Consider the following 16110-nt stretch of genomic DNA (forward strand, 5'->3'; position numbering starts at 1 on the left):
TGCTGATGAACTAGGTATTTGTATACCATTAGGACTCAATCTGTCCCCTGTCCCAACATTCTTTGGGAATAGCCGACTCCATATATCAAAGTGAGATTTCATTCATTCTTTCTGTAAACCAAAGTTCCATTAGTGGGCACTGAACATCCCTCATGTGCTTGGCATCACCTCATAGTCCTCCTGTTTTACAACCATCTCAAAAAGAGGGTGGGGTCACTGGAACTGACAATGGTAAGGATGGCAGAAAAAGGGAGGCAATGGATCCGAAGGTTCAGGTGAATTTCTAGTCCATCAAAAAGAAATAAGGATTGGTTGAAAGTACTCATTTAACTCAAGAGCTTCATACTAATGAAAACTGGCAAATGCATCTTTCAAATTAGCAGGATTGTGAATGGATGCCCTGCTCATCCAAACATCGGAAAATGCTACATTGAATACTCCAACCCAAAACCGACATCCAGAAGAACTTTTGAACATACGAACCAGAAATAACAGTAGACCACTCAGCATTCAGGCCTGCCCTCCATTCAATAAGATGAAGTTGATCTGATTTTAACCTCAGTTCTACATTCCTGTGTATCCCTGAGAACATTTCAGCCACTAGGTAATCAAGAATCTATCTACCACTGCAGCTAACATTTCTTCAGGCATATAGTTCAATCTTCACCACCTATAACAAATTGAATGTGATTTGGTATGCACAGATCAAAACATTCAACCTGATTTTTAAGGGCATTAAGGTGTCATTGATTACAGATCAAGTCCTATGCTGAAAACAAAAGTAGCAAAGAGGGGAAATTTCACTGAAGTAATGTCAAACAATATGGACAGTCAAACAGAGTACAATGTCAAACAATTTCAACATTTGAGGAGAACAGAAACAAGTGGCTTCAGGACAAGTGTGTGCAATGCAAAGTTTTGGCCAAATGTCAAAAGTGCCAACATCAATGCAGGTTGTAAACTCAGTTATTTTTATTTTTTGCTGAACACTCATCTGTTGAGGCGACAGCAGAATCCAACAAACTGGAGGATGCCGATGTAACGTGTTAGATTTTCCTATACACTCTTGGCCTGTGTAATTGAAGGAACGGAAACTTTACTGTGTTTATGTCTCTCGACTCCACACAAAGTATGCCAAAACCAGACGAGTACGAATTATGTGAAAGGAAATATCTCGTTTGTAACATTCAATGAATCATCACTACTGATTAAAATACTAACGCACTACAGAAAATTCATCAGCTGACAAGACATTAAGGACATATAAATCTAATCTAGAATGTACATGAGCAGAATGCTTCTCAGGAATCCCCTTCCCTCTTTTCCATAATCAAAAGTAATGAGTGGCTGTAAAAATGGCACTTCTTAAAGGATCGAACAAGGAGATTTAGGGATAGGGCTGTTTGGCAACAGAAAAGGATTTGACATCAAGTATTTTCCAGGCACAGATCAACACAAGATGTGACAGTTTCCATTTCTAAAACAAAATGACAAAGTAACACAGACTATAAGTCTGAATTGCTATTGGTTGGCCTCTTGCATTACAATTGAAACATTGGAGTCTTTATCACACCAACAAAATGGGAATGTACCACAGCAGGGCTGCAGCCACGGTTTCCACAAAACATTATTCCAAGAAAGTTGAAGAGGGACTGAAGTCAAGGTTTTCCGATGTTCTTCCACCCCTTTCTGAATCTGTTTTTGGATCTCGTGGAAAAGTGGCTCTGTATGAGGTGATACAGGGTTCATTTCGGAGGGGTCTTTGGAGAGGTCAAAGAGCAAAGGTGGGTCATGGTTGATGACGTAATTTCCGTGACACCCACAGATTTCACTCTGGTAACAAGCACCAGCCTCCAACTTAGGAGTGAAAAAGTGAGCTTTCCAGACAGTGTCACCTGAAGAAAAAAAAATTAAAAATTGAAGAATTGAAATTGTCGCAATCTTGAAGGCATTTTAAAAAGACAAGTCATGGAATGTGAATTCACAACTGGTACAGAATCTATTGTGCGCCCTGAGGTACCTTCAAGAAGGTAGTGGTGAATACAACTTCTTGAATACAACTGAGTGGTTTCCTGGCCAATTCAAAGTTAAAAAATGTGTTGCTGGAAAAGCGCAGCAGGTCAGGCAGCATCCAAGGAGCAGGGGTATCGATGTTTCGGGCAGAAGGGCTTTTCCAGCAACACATTTTTCAGCTCTGATCTCCAGCATCTGCAGTCCTCACTTTCTCCCAATTCAAAGTTATCACTGTTGTGGCTCTGGATTCACAAATAGAACCGACTGTATAAGGATGGCAGATTTCCTTCCCTAAAGAATTTTGAATTAAACCACTTATTTTTTAAACAGCAATCCAATAGCTTAATGATCACAGTTAGTGATATTAGTTTTCATTCCAGAATTTTTGCTGTCTTTTGATGGCACTCAGTAAGAGTTGGACAGGGGCCAAAGGGAGGCAGAAAGACTCGTAACGTTCCACTGGTGTTTCACCTGCTGTCTAACTGCCCGCTTCTGACCTGACTGTAATTGAGCAAGAAACTGAGCAAGCCTACATCAACTGAAGGCCTTCAACGGCCAACTAACAGAGGAGGTCAGCGATGGGTGGGAAGCCAGCAGGTTCAGGAAGGGAAAAGGAGCGATGCCTCCTTCATGGACCTCCTCTTCTGATCAGCACGCATCCCCACCAGGCCTGCTCCCCACCCCCCCTCATGTGTCCTGTCGGTCCATACACGCCCCCAGGTGCTGTATGCCAGCCTTCAACATCCTTATTCCCAACTTGTCCATCCCATGGCTTCCTATCCTGGCCCTATTGTGGATTCCCCCTCTTGCCCTGCTTCTGGTCTCTGGGTAGCGGTCACCTGGGAAAAGGCCATGGCCTAGTGGTATTAATGTGGGACTGTTGATCCAGAAACTCCCAATAATGTTCTGGGGACCTGGGTTCAAATTTTGTCACGGCTGATGATGGAATTTGAATTCAATTTAAAAATTCTGAAATTAAGAGTCTAATGATAACCTTGAATACATTGTCGGGAAAACCCATCTGGTTCACTAATGCCCTTTAGGAAAGGAACTGCCGTCCTTACCTGGTCTGGCCTACATGTGACTCCAGACCCACAGCAATGTGGTTGGCTTTGAACGCTTGCCTAGCCAGTGACTCCCTTATCCTGTGTTAGAATAAATTTTAAAAATCTAATAAATATGTCACAGTGTCCATTCAACACAGTGACAATGACATCATAACTGGTTTCATTGGTAGTAGAGAATTGACTCCCCCTACAAGATCAGTGCAAGGTGACAGCATAGATCTAGTTCTCCATTGAAATAGCTTCCAGATATTGAACACTTACTGCCTTTTGGATGCCATCGCACTGCATTCAAAGCAGCTCCACAGTAGTGAAAGAGGAACTCATGCTCCGAGTGCTGTACGTCACCCTTCAACAGTGGCATCAAATCTCGTCCATCTATTACCCTGGCAGTGTATAAATAATGCAGTATTTCAATACAGGAACTGAAAGCACTCTCTATCAACTTAAATCACATTCCTTTCATGGAACCATTGTGTCAATAATTATGATCTATTCCCATACTAAACGCAAGAAAGATTTAGAGCTGTTGAGAATGCATAAAGTCCCCAAAAATTGTATTGTGCCATCTGCGAAGATTAGTTTCAAAAGCCTGGGTTAATCTTCACCCTCCTATTCCCAAATACTTCCAAGCCAATTCTTTTGACAATTCACCTTACAGATCGCATCAAAAAGCCACAATGCATTGTAACTATGTTCCATTTTACTATTAGGGGAAAATCAATCCAAAAGATAATAATCTGAAAATGGAATAATCACAAGCATATGAATTCTTACAGGACTTGATGTGGTCTTTGGGGAACGAATGCGTCCCTGGGTTTGGGAAGGGGGTTGAGAACCGGGGACATGGTCTCACAATCAAGGTGTGGAACTGTGATGAGGAGGAATTTCTTTACTCAGAGGACAGTGAATCTTCCCAATTCTCTGCCTCAGAGAGCTGTGCAGGGTCAGCCATTGAGGATATTCAAGACGGAAATCAATCGTTTTCTCTATAAATGTGAGGGGGATAATGCAGCAAAGTGGCAGTGAGATGGAAGGTCAGGGATTTCCTCATTTCCCCTTCCCCCACCTCACCCTAGTTCCAAACTTCCAGCTCAGCACTGTCCCCATGTCTTGTCCTACCTGCCTATCTTCTTTTCCACCTATCCACTCCACCCTCCTCCTTGGCCTATCACCTTCATCCCCTCCCCCACTCACCTATTATACTCTATGCTACTCTCTCCCCACCCCCACCCTCCTCTAGCTTATCTCTCCACCCTTCAGGCTCTCTGGCTTTATTCCTGATGAAGGGCTTTTGCCCGAAACGTCGATTTTACTGCTCCGCGGATGCTGCCTGAACTGCTGTGCTCTTCCAGCACCACTAATCCAGAATCTGGTTTCCAGCATCTGCAGTCATTATTTTTACCTAGTTGATTTTAACCCTACTGCGAATCCTCTTGCAAAGATGCCTGCCTTGAAGAAGTTTTCCTCCTCTCTCTACAAGAATCTCAGGGAGTCCCTCTCCCACTGCAACTCCCAGGTCATTTCCTCTGCCCTGAAGCTCTTCAACCATGTCCTGAAACAAACTCGCTCCTGCCTCCGTCACTAACTCATCCCACACGGACTCCGGACCACCTTTAAACCAGCAGAGTTCAGACCCGAACAGGACAAACAGTACAGACTACAGATTCAAAAACACCAGCAACAGTTCTCCTTCAAGATTCTCCGCTCTACGCTTGCAGCAATGTGCCGGCACTTAACCTTTCTACAGTCAGCCCTGCCTCAGCTGAGAGCCACACTCTCTCAGAATTGCAAAGGACCCACTCTGTACTACATCCTCAGGAGAATTCATACTCTCAACAAACAGTATTTCAACTCCATCTCAAACATCAAAAACTGTAAGTACAACAAACTTTTATCTACCCACCTCCATAACCAGCGCTCCTCAAACATTCCAGAAGAGTCCCCTGGCCTCTGGAACTGCTCGGACACCATTAGCCATGTGGCTGGTGCAGCTGCCACCCCCACGCTGATTGATGATGTCACTTCCGCCCCCATCATGGCCACTCCCACAGCCACTTCTGCCCTTCACAATTCCTCATGCATCACACGTGACATCACTTCCACCCCATCACATCATCGCTGATATCACATGTTCAGTGACTCCCGCCACCCCGACTGCTGTGTCTGCCACCACTTCCACCCCCACCAACGCCACTCACCTGCATTCTGCTGACACGCCCCCCACAGATCCCACTGTCACCATCCCCGGCCCCCAGAACCCTGAGGGGAATACCACCCCTGCTCATGACTCCACCCCCATTCCCCCCACCATCACACCCACTCCAGTTACCGGCTCCACCCCCACTCCCAGCTCTACACCCACACCAGATCCCAGCTCCCAGCCCTGCCGAGTTTTCACCATCCCTCCAGACCTTCCCCTCACTGAGGACGAACGATCAGTCCTCAGCAAAGGACTCACCTTCATCCCCCTCCGTCCACGCATCAATGAATTTAACACACGCCGTGACGTCGAACACTTCTTCCACTGCCTCTGCCTCCGAGCTTACTTTCACAATCAGGACTCCCGCCCACCTTCCGAGGACCCCTTCGCCCACCTCCAACACACTGCAGCCACCTGGACACCCCGCGCTGACCTATTACTTGCCCTCGACCTCTTCATTTCCAACTGCAGCCGTGACATTAACTGCCTCAACCTGTCTACCTCCCTCCCCCACTCCAACCTCTCACCCTCACAACACGCAGCCCTCCAATCCCTCTGCTCCAATCCCAACCTCACCATCAAGCCAGCGGATAAAGGGGGCGCAGTGGTAGTCTGGCACACTGACCTCTACACCGCTGAAGCCAAACGCCAACTCGAGGACACCTCTTCCTACTGCCCCCTCGACCATGACCCCACCCCCCATCACCAAACCATCATCTCCCAGACCATACAGAACCTCATCACCTCAGGAGATCTCCCACCCACAGCTTCCAACCTCATAGTCCGGGAACCCCTCACTGCCCGGTTCTACCTCCTTCCCAAGATCCACAAGCCTGACCACCCTGGCTGACCCATTGTCTCAGCATGCTCCTGCCCCACTGAACTCATTTCTACCTACCTCGACACTGTCCTATCCCCCCTAGTCCAGGAACTCCCCACATACATTCGAGACACCACCCCCATGCCCTCCACCTCCTCCAAGACTTCCGTTTCCCCGTCTCCCAATGCCTCATCTTCACCATGGATATCCAATCCCTCTACACCTCCAACCGTCATGACCAAGGCGTCCAAGCCCTCAATTTTTTCCTCTCCCGATGACCCCAATAGTACCCTTCCACCAACACTCTCATTTGTTTGGCCAAACTGGTCCTCACACTTAACAATTTCTCCTTCGAATCCTCCCACTTCCTCCAGACCAAAGGGGTAGCCATGGGCACACATATGGGCCCCAGCTATGCCTGTGTCTTTGTTGGCTACGTAGAACAGTTGATCTTCCGTAATTACACTGGCACCACTCTCCACCTCTTCTTCCGCCACATTGATGACTACATTGGCGCCACCTCGTGCTCCCGCGAGGAGGTTGAGCAATTCATCAACTTCACCAACACATTCCACCCTGACCTTAAATTTACCTGGACCATCTCTGACACCTCCCTCCCCTTCCTGGACCTCTCCATCTCCATTAGTGACGACCGACTTGACACTGACATTTTTTACAAACCCACCAACTCCCACAGCTACCTGGATTACACCTCTTCCTACCCTACCTCTTGCAAAAATGCCATCCCATATTCCCAATTCCTCCGCCTCCGCCGTATCTGCTCCCAAAAGGACCAGTTCCAACACAGAACACACCAGTTGGCCTTCTTCTTTAGAGACCACAATTTCCCTTCCCACGTGGTTAAAGATGCCCTCCAATGCATCTCGTCCACATCCCGCACCTCCGCCCTCAGACCCCACCCCTCCAACTGTAACAAGGACACACTGGTGCTCACCTTCCACCCAACCAACCTTTGCATAAACCAAATCATCCGCCGACATTTCCGCCACCTCCAAACAGACCCCACCACCAGGGATATATTTCCCTCCCCACCCCTTTCCACCTTCCGCAAAGACCGTTCCCTCCGTGACTACCTGGTCAGGTCCACCCCCCCCCCCCACAACCCACCCTCCCATCTTGGCACCTTCCCCTGCCACCACAGGAATTGCAAAACCTGCGCCCACACCTCCTCCCTCACCTCCATCCAAGGCCCTAAAGGAGCCTTCCACATCCAAAGTTTTACCTGCACATCTACCAATATCATTTATTGTATCCGTTACTCCTGATGCAGTCTCCTCTACACTGGGGAGACTGGATGCCTCCTAGCTTTAGGGAACATCTCTGGGACACCTGCATCAATCAATCACACCGTCCTGTGACCCAACATTTCAACTCCCCCTCCCACTCTGCCGAGGACATGGCGGTCCTGCGCCTCCTTCACCGCCGCTCCCTCACCACCAGACGCCTGGAGGAAGAACGCCTCATCTTCTGCCTCGGAACACTTCAACCCCAGGGCATCAATGTGGACTTCAATAGTTTCCTCATTTTCCCTTCCCCCCACCTCACCCTAGTTCCAAACTTCCAGCTCAGCACTGTCCCCATGACTTGTCCTACCTGCCTATCTTCTTTTCCACCTATCCACTCCACCCTCCTCCTTGACCTATCACCTTCATCCCCTTCCTCATTCACCTATTGTACTCTATGCTACTTTCTCCCCACCCCCACCCTCCTCTAGCTTATCTCTCCACCCTTCAGGCTCACTGCCTTTGTTCCTGATGAAGGGCTTTTGCCCGAAACGTCGATTTTACTGCTCCTCGGATGCTGCCTGAACTGCTGTGCTCTTCCAGCACCACTAATCCAGAATCTGGTTTCCAGCATCTGCAGTCATTGTTTTTACCTCGTTGAATGCCAGAGCAGACTTAAAGAGCCAAATGGCCTTCTCTTGTCCTATTTCCTCCATTCCAATGTTAAAACTTGGCTGCACATCAAGAGCTCTGTTGCAAAGCACCAATGCTAATTATGTCGTGTTAGCCTGTAGGAAGGCAAGTACAACCCTTCTCTAGGGAGGCAATGGCAGAGTGGTATTATTGCCAGACTATTAATCCAGTGACCTGGGTCATATTCTGTGGATCTGGGTTCAAATCCTGCTGTAGCAGACAGTAGAATTTGAATTCAGTTAAAAAAATCTGGAACTAAGGGTCTAAAGATGACCATGAAACCGTTGTCAGAAAAACCCATCTGGTTCACGAATGTTCTCTGGGAAAGGTGACTGCTATCCTTCCCTAGTTTGGCCAACATATGCTGCCACAGATCTGGGTAACTAGGGATGAGCAATAAACTCCTCACCGGCGACACCCACATCCTCTGCACTAATTTCTTTTAAATATTTCTGCTGAGGCACTTGGAGCTCCCTGCAGTGCAGGCTGAGCAGGAGCAAAACTCAAACTTCAACAGTACCAGGAACGATGCCAGTGTAGTTACAGAATACAGAGGAACCTCGATTATCTGGCATTTGATTATCCGAATATCGACGAACCGGCAAGATCACAAGGTCCTGATGCTTGGCTAAACTATGTTATCCAGCATTCAATTATCCGAGATTCGATTAACCGGACAAAATACTCCCCGCCCGTGTCCTTCGGATAATTGAGGATCCTCTGTAACAAGTTTGCATAATGCACCCATCATAGAGGTAGAGTCATAGAGATGTACTGCACAGAAACAGATCCTTCAGCTCAACTTGTCCATGCTGACCAAATACCCTAAATTAATCTAGTCCCATTTGCCAGCATTTGCCCCATATCCCTCTAAACCCTTTCTCTTCATATACCCATCCAGATGCCCTTGAAATGCTGTAATTGTACCAGATTCTATGACTTCCTCTGGTAACTCATTCCATTTACTCACCACTCTCTGCAGGAAAATGTTGCCCCTCAGATCCCTTTTAAATCTTTCCTCTCTCATCTTAAGCCCTTGACCTACAAAGTAACTTTTCATGATGTCAAATGGAGTTCAGAATTGAAAAGTTGTTAAGTATGACCCTGACCAAGAAAACACGTTTTTCCAGCAGGTAGAACACAGTCCCATGCAATCAACATTCTTTACCTATCTTGTGGTAGTGAGGCACCAGCTAGGCCGACAACAGTTGAGTAAATGTCCATAAGACTGGTAGGCTCATCAATTTTCTTGTTGGAAGGTAACAGCCCTGGCCACCTGAATATCCCAGGGACACGGATGCCTCCTTCCCAACCAGCAAATCCTTTTTTACCTACGAAACAGAAACAAGCGTGATAAGAAAGTATTAATTTGCTTCTTACTGATCTGAATCATGCAACTTATTTTCTTCTAAAGTCATGGGGTTGTACAGCACAGGAATAGACCCTTCGGTCTATCTCGTCCATGCCGTCCGGACATGCTAAACTAATCTAGTTTCATTTGCCAGCATTTCACTTATATCCTTCTGAACCCTTCCTACTCATGTACCAATCCAGGTGCCTTTAAATGTTGTAATTGTTATCAGCCTCTATCACTTCCTCTGACAGCTTATTCCATACATGTACCACCCTCTGCATGAAAATGGTGCCCCAAGGATTCCTTTTTAAACCATATCCCCTCTCAGCTTAAACCTATGCCCTCTAGTTTTGGATTCCTCTACGCTGGGGAAAAGGCCTTAGCTATTCACCCTATTCATGCCCCTCATGATTTTATAAACCTCTATGAGGTCACCCCTCAGCCTCCGACGCTCCAGGGAAAACAGCCCCAGCCTATTCAGCCTCTCCCTGAAGCTCAAACCCTCAAACCCCAGCAACATCCTTGTAAATCTTTTCTGAATCCTTTCAAATTTAACAACATGTTTCCTATAGCAGGGAGATCAGAACTGAACACAGTATTTCAAAAGTGGCCGAACCAATGTCCTGTACAGCCACAACATGACCTCCCAACTCCTGTACTCAATACTCTGACCAATAAATGGCAAGCTTATCAAACACCTTCTTCACTATCCTATCTACCTGTGACTCCATTCGTTTTGTTTTACACTTAGGCCTCACAGCAGCTGTACAGAGTGAAAGAAACATTTCACTTCAGTCCTGAGAAAGTCACATTTCTCCGTTGCATCTGTTCTGTTGATGTAAGCATCTCATTTTCCACTCGGGAGCCCTGCAGCCTTCTGGACTCAGTGTCCAGTTCAATGTTAGGGTTTGATCACCTTTCCCATGATTTCCCCTACCCCTGACACATCAGGCCTTGTCATTACATGGACTACTGCCTGCGCTGTCCATTGACAGTCACTAAAATGCCGTTATTCATTCCACCAGACTGATCCTTAAACAGTCTTTTGTCTATCCAATTGTTTTTCTCTCTCTTTGGGCTCCACCTCCATCTATCGTCCACTCCTCCTCCCTTCCCCCACCCCATCTTCTATAATAAAAGCCATTCCTTTCCCGACTACCATCAGTTCTAAAGACCCGAAACATTATCTCTTGATTTCTCTCCACATATGCCACCAGACCTGCTGAGCTTTTCCAACAATTTCAGTTTGTGTTTCAGCGTTACAGCATCCGCAGTTCTTTTGTTTTTTTTTCTCTCTGTCTGTACTATTCTTTGTTCACTTTGTTCTAAGGACTGACTTATGAGCTGACAGACAGTGACAAGCAGAAACCAGCAGGATGATGCCTTGCCCATGCTTGGTCAGATGCCGTAACACTTCCAGGTGTCTAGGATCGATGGTAAGGACTACCAAGGCTATCCCCATGCAGCCTGCATATCACTGACATCTCCCTCTGACAAATAAACTCACAAATAATGGTAGCTTTCTGAACAATACTCTAGGTCTTACAGGGAGAAATAGTTGCAAAAATAGTTATTGATATTTTAAAAACTGTTAAATTCTTAACATTGCTATTTTGGGTTCTGAAATATATTTACCTCTATATATTCCATTCCAGCCTCCATCATGCTCTCCATTTGATCCGACAGAGTCCACACTGCCTCCATGATCCGAGGTGAAGTGTATCAAGGTTTTATTTGTTAGACCGACATTATCGATGGCCTTTACAATCTGGCCTGGCATCCAAACAAAAGGAACATCAAATTCAATCAGACCTCCAAACTTTAATTAATAGTTTACATTTTATTTGTCTAGAAGGGAGAAAACGTGTGAGCTATTTTTGAGTACTGTTATAACTTGGTGCCAAAGAGTCTGTGAGCATGTTGCTCCCGTGCATTTTAACGAGATTTTACATCATTGACTTGAAGAGCTGGGGGTTAACAATGCAATGTATTTTAAAGAAGTCCAACTCTTTATTCTGAGATTACCCCCTCCGTCCCACAACAGGAAACAACCTTTTCTGCATCCACCCCGTTAAATCCCCGAACAAGATTGCGTGTTTCAATAATTTGGAGACGCCGGTGTTGGACTTGGGTGTACAAAGTTAAAAATCGCACAACACAATAGGAAGCACTAGCTTTCGGAGTGCTGCTCCTTCATCAGGTGGTTGTGGAGAATAAGATTGTTAAGGCACAGAATTTATAGCAAAAGTTTACAGTGTGATGTTGGAAAAGACTGAATTATTTGTTAACTCTCTCATCTTTTAGAATGACCACGTTGGTTTTAGTTTTTGTAAAAAAAAATATTTTGCGATTTACATATGAAAGAACTGAAACCAACACGGTCATTCTAAAAGATGACAGACTTAACAAACAATCCAGGTCTTTTTCAATATATCATCTACTTATCCAAAAGTAGGGTTTGCAAGCATTGTAACTGTACCTGCACCCACAACTTCCTCTGGAAGTTCAACTCACACATGAACCACTCTTTGTGAAAAATAAAGTGTCTAACATCTTTCTAAAATCTTTCTCCTCCCACCTTAAAGCCAGTCTTGAAATCTTCCAATCCAGGGAAACGATACCTGCCATTCACCTTACCTGTTCCCCTCATTATTTTATAAGCCTCTTTATAAGGTCACCCTCAACCTCCTAAACTCTGTTGAAAAAGTCCCAGCCTATCCACCCTCCATATCCAGCAACATCCTGGTAAATGTCTTCTGAACCATCTCCAGCTTACTAATATCCTTCCTAAAAGAGGGTGACCTGAACGGGATGCAGCATTCCAGAAGAGGCCTCACCAACGTCCTGTACAACCTCAACATAACACTAGGCTCTACATTAGAGAATCAGGTAAGAACACCAATAGAAACAGAGTTTACAGAATCCATGTGCTTGCTCTGATGTTTAAGTGACAGTGAGGTTAGATTGTTTAGGTGTCTCAGGAAGAAACGACAGCTGAAGAAAACTATTGATTGAACGCAAAGAAATTCACCAGAAGGGAAGTGGCTTTTGATTGTGCCAGCCTGAGAGAGAGGCCTTAGTGTGGATATGATGGTGATTCATCACAGAGATCAGGGGGTTTGAAAGGATATTGCCTGGATAAAAGGAATAGTTTGAGTTTGAATTTCCTTTTCTCTGTGTTCAAGTCTTTCAAACCTTTTTGTCCAGTGCAATTTAGATAATGTTTGTTTTCCTGGCATAATAAATGTGTTATTCTTTGTGTTCAATATACACTGGCAGCCTCATTTCAGTGGGTTTAGTAATTGAGCTTCATGGTTAAAACATGGTAGGATTTAATGAGCCAAGTTGCACTTTAGAATCTGATTTGTCCAGTAGTAATAGATATCTACAGAAAAACAACCTGGCATTGGAGGCAGTTCAGAGAAGTTTCATTCAGTTGAGAACAAGTATGGAGGGGCTGTCTTATGTGGAGAGGTTAAGTAGATTGGGACTGTACACATTGGAATATAAAATTGGAATATAAAAGGATGAAAAGCAACCTTATTGAAACATACATGATGTTTAGGGGCAAAAACAGAAATTGCTGGAAAAGCTCAGCAGGTCTGGCAGCTTCTGTGGAGAGAAACCAGAGTTAATGGTTCAGGTCGAGTGACCCTTCCTCAGAACTGATGGTAGCTAGGAAAAGGTTTTTTTTATGCATAACATTGGGTGTGGGGAAGGAATAAATGATATCGCAATAAACCCAAACAGAGAAAAGAACAGTTGGACAAAGAAGTGGATAACCATCTGCCTGGGACAATGAATAGCTACTAATGGGGACAATAAGTGGCTAACAATGGGTAGTGTGTAATACAGACTATGTAATAATATTCCCGATGAGGGGCTTATGCCTGAAACATCGATTCTCCTGCTCCTCGGACACTGCCTGACCTGCTGTGCTTTTCCAGTGCTGCACTCTCAACTTTGTTCCCCAGCATCTGCAGATCTTACTGTCTCCTAGTTGATTTCAACCTGACTGTGAAGCCTCTTTGAGCAAGTTCTCCTCCTCTCTCTACAAAGATCTCAGTGAGTTCCTCTCTCACTGTCCTCCCCAAGTCCTCGCCTGGTGTGTTAAAGTGGCAATTTGAAGCTCATGGTCTTGTGTGTGGACAGAACATATACATATTCTGCAAAGCAGTCACCCAGTCAATGCTTTGTTTCCTACACTGGGAATCCTCAACATGGCTTCCATCTGGAAAATTCCAGATGCTGTCTCCATTAAAAACCCCATTCATTTCATCTTTTGAGAAAAATGAAAGTCAGCTGTGAAATAGAGATTGTGACACATGTCGTTGAGTTGATGTTTGCATATTATAAAGCTGGGGATTCTTGGATTGCATTGGTAATGTCACTACCTCTGAGGTAGGAGACAGGGTTCAAGTCCCACCTGCTCTAGATGTGTGTAATAACATCTCTGAACAGGTTGATTAATTTTTAAAAGCAGAAAGTCTGTAAATACATAGCTTTACTGGCAGTTTCTGAGGACAGAGAAACAATAGGAATCCAATTGTGATTGGTGAGTTTTGCCCCCATCAGTGTCACAAGTCCACTGAACTCACCTGACCTGACCTGACAACTGGCAACATTGTCTTGGCAATAGGTAATTGAAGTCTTCAATATATTAGTAGGAAAAACAAGGGAGATAAACTATTTCGGCTAGTTGGGGATTCTGGAACTAGGGGCACAGTCTGAGAATCAGGGCCGGACGGTTCAGGAGAGACATTAGGAAACACTTCTACACACAAAAGGTGGTAGATCTTTGGAACTCTCTTCTACAAATGGCAATGTTCAATCAGTTGGTAATTTAAAATCTGAGATGGATAATTTTTTTGTTAAGTGAAGATATTAAGGGATATGGGTCAAAGGCAGATACATGAAGTTAGGCCACAGGTCAGGCATTGAATGGTGGAATGGACTGGGGGGGCAGGGGCGGGGACTGGATGGCCTACTCCTGTTCCTATGTTCCTCACTGAAGAAGAGATTGAGAGTGAAAACAGAAGAGGAAGAGGAAAAATCAGGTGTGAATGGCTAACATTGAAACATGGTTGAGGTGAGGATCAAAGAAAGTTAACGAAGAAGCAAAATGATACCAAGGACCTTGATAACTCTATGACAATAATGAATGATGCCTCAGCAAATGGTATTTTCTTGATTCTTGCCTTCTCATTGGTCTTTAAAACTTACCAACATGCCAATCCATCTCTTCCACATTGTCTCCATAAGTGCCATGTTTACTCTTTCCAATAAATGCCTTTGTTGTAAAGAAAGGAGTGTGGACATGTAGGAATGACATGAGGAGGAGAAATGGTTTCCTCTGGTTTCTAAAATGTAAAATATATAATTTTGTCAGGATGAAAGTTTGCTTTTTTAAATATAAAACAATCCTAAAAATACAACCCAATGTCAATTTTAAGGTTTCCACAGCAACATCCTCTCAGCACACTTCCATCTAGAATACAAGGGCAGCAGACACATTGGAACACCACCAGAATTACCTCACAAAATATATCAAGCTGTACCCATTATGTTAGTAAATAACTAGGTAAAACTGCCATGGTCCCAGAGGACCAAACGGTTGCTCTCTCACCACAGAGAGATAACTGGTGGTGCTTTCACCTGACAGTCATCACATCTCAGCTGGTGTGGGGAATTGAACTCATATCACTCTTGGCATCACTGTGCAATACCAACCAGGATCCAGCCAAATGTGCTAACCAACCCCATATTAAATAACTGGAGACTAGATTAAAAATGTACAATTTGGAGACTGTTAACTGCAGCACAGGCTACACAATGTGCGAGAAATTAGGAGCAGGCCAAGACCATTCAACCCTGAGAGCCTGCTCCACCACTCAATATGATCAGGGCTGATCCTTTATCTCAATGCCATACTTCCACGTCCTCCCCCATATCTCCTGATACCTTTAAAATTTAAACATTTACCTATCTCTTTCTTGAGTATATTGAGAGACTTGGCCTCCACAGCCTTCTGTGGTATAGAATTCCACAGATTCATGATCCTTTAAGTGATGATAATAATAAAAAAAAGTTTTGATTGTCAAAGAAAATGATTAATTATACTCCATTAGGTCTCCCTTATAAACTACAGAGATTGCTTTCAAATATATTTTAAAAAGTGATATTTTGGAATGGGACAGTAAGAATACTAGAATTTATTTATTTATTCATGGGATTTGGGCCTCAAAGGTGATTGGAACATTATTTCTAACAAGACATGTTTGGTGCTAACTGCTGATTTACTGGGGGAGTTGATTTGCTTGAGTGCCAGGTTCCATTTTCTGCTTTGGATGTTGTCTGGGGAATGTTGGTGACCAGCCTGCCAAAGTGAGGAAGCTTCCTAATTTACCTCTTGTGCTACTGGAAAAATCTCAGTTTGAACTGGCTGGGTCTTTTTTAACTGGAGCGTAGGAGGTTGTGGGGTGACCTTACCGAGATTTGGAAAATAATGAGGCGTATTGATAAGGTGAATGACAGGTATTTTTTTCCATAGGGTGGGAGATTCCAACACTAGGGGGGGCATATTTTTAAGGTAAGAGGAGAAAGATTTTAAAAAGACATGAGAGGAAATATGTGTTTCGTGTGTGGAATGGACTTCCAGAGGATGTGGCAGATGGGGCTACAGTTACAACGTTTAAAAACATTAGGATAAGTACATGAAT

At 44.6% G+C, this 16110-nt stretch overlaps 1 protein-coding gene across 2 annotated transcripts in view; it reads right to left on the minus strand.

The window, feature by feature from the left end:
- Positions 1-954: 954 nt before the first annotated feature.
- The window catches only part of LOC140481146 (arylsulfatase H-like), a 40275-nt gene continuing 25119 nt past the window's right edge, over positions 955-16110 (minus strand). For both annotated transcript variants that reach the window (XM_072576894.1, XM_072576895.1), the window contains exons 7-11: positions 14615-14751; positions 11027-11164; positions 9206-9368; positions 3342-3463; positions 955-1895 (exon numbers count right to left, since the gene is read on the minus strand). In XM_072576894.1, coding sequence (XP_072432995.1) covers positions 1522-1895; positions 3342-3463; positions 9206-9368; positions 11027-11164; positions 14615-14751 — 934 coding nt within the window. In that variant the 3' untranslated portion in view covers positions 955-1521. The remainder of the gene's footprint in view (positions 1896-3341; positions 3464-9205; positions 9369-11026; positions 11165-14614; positions 14752-16110) is intronic.

Source organism: Chiloscyllium punctatum, chromosome 9 (assembly GCF_047496795.1).
Source record: "Chiloscyllium punctatum isolate Juve2018m chromosome 9, sChiPun1.3, whole genome shotgun sequence".
NCBI classification, from domain to species: Eukaryota; Metazoa; Chordata; class Chondrichthyes; order Orectolobiformes; family Hemiscylliidae; genus Chiloscyllium; species Chiloscyllium punctatum.